This window comes from Habropoda laboriosa, unplaced genomic scaffold (assembly GCF_001263275.1).
Source record: "Habropoda laboriosa isolate 0110345459 unplaced genomic scaffold, ASM126327v1 scaffold67, whole genome shotgun sequence".
Classification (NCBI taxonomy): domain Eukaryota; kingdom Metazoa; phylum Arthropoda; class Insecta; order Hymenoptera; family Apidae; genus Habropoda; species Habropoda laboriosa.
The window spans coordinates 4,706,451-4,707,409 of record NW_017100242.1 but is presented as its reverse complement, the minus strand read 5'-3'; the positions used below and the strand labels follow the sequence as shown (position 1 = coordinate 4,707,409).

The following is a 959-nucleotide window of genomic DNA, read 5'->3' as shown; positions in this document are numbered from 1 at the left end:
AATTAGAAATTTTATATTATTATAGATTTAAAAATTCTTTTACAATAATTCCTATACTGGTGGGTTCATTAAGTCCAGAAAGAGAAGCACTTTATGGAAGATTACTAGCACCATACATGGCTGATCCACAGACATTATTTGTTATTTCTTCAGATTTCTGTCATTGGGGACAACGTTTCCGTTATACTTACTATGATAGATCATGTGGTCCTATTCATCGATCTATTCAAAATCTTGATAAAATGGTATGTACAAAGTGTGTCAGATAAGTAACAAAATTAAATTTTGAGTTAAAGGAATTAATAATAATGTGAAAGCAGAAGTACATTGAACCACTAACTATATCCTTACTTTATAGTTTGAATATGCATGATTTTATAATAATCTGTGAAAATGCTGATGATATGTCATAAAAATGAAAGAAAAAAATATTGGACCTAAGTGTGTTAGAAACATAAGATGCATTGTTGTAAAAATGTTATATTCAATCAGTCATCAAAAATAGTACAGTTTTCTATTCTTTTTAGCGAAATCAGAAGTCAACTTATATAAAATTCTTCACAGCATCACTGTTTTTTTAGATTTTTACAATAGTGTTAAAATGAGACCTAGCACCTATACTGAAGTTTATCTTCCAACGTTTTTCGATATTTTGAATCCACTTTATACAATTGAAAAGCTTATGAGATACAGAATCATTATTAAATGTACTTTTAATTTTTTTTTGTACATTTTAGCAGAATTCTTTTTCAGTTTCTCATTTCTCTTTTTCATGATGCATCACTAGAACATGCGCTTACACAAATTATTATAAAATCACGTTTGTTATAGTCAATGAATTGAAACTTATTATGAAAGGAGTAATAATGTAGCTACTAGATTCTTATACTTTTGTTTCTGTATTATCAATTCTTGAAATCAAAATTTAGTCTTACTATTTTTCTGACATATTGTAAAAT

General features: G+C 26.9%; 1 protein-coding gene across 1 annotated transcript in view; it reads left to right on the top strand.

Annotated features, from left to right (window-relative positions):
* LOC108571937 (protein MEMO1) overlaps positions 1-959 on the top strand; it is a 3,506-nt gene that overhangs the window by 2,169 nt on the left and 378 nt on the right. The window contains exon 6 of the mRNA XM_017934095.1: positions 26-245. Coding sequence (XP_017789584.1) covers positions 26-245 — 220 coding nt within the window. The remainder of the gene's footprint in view (positions 1-25; positions 246-959) is intronic.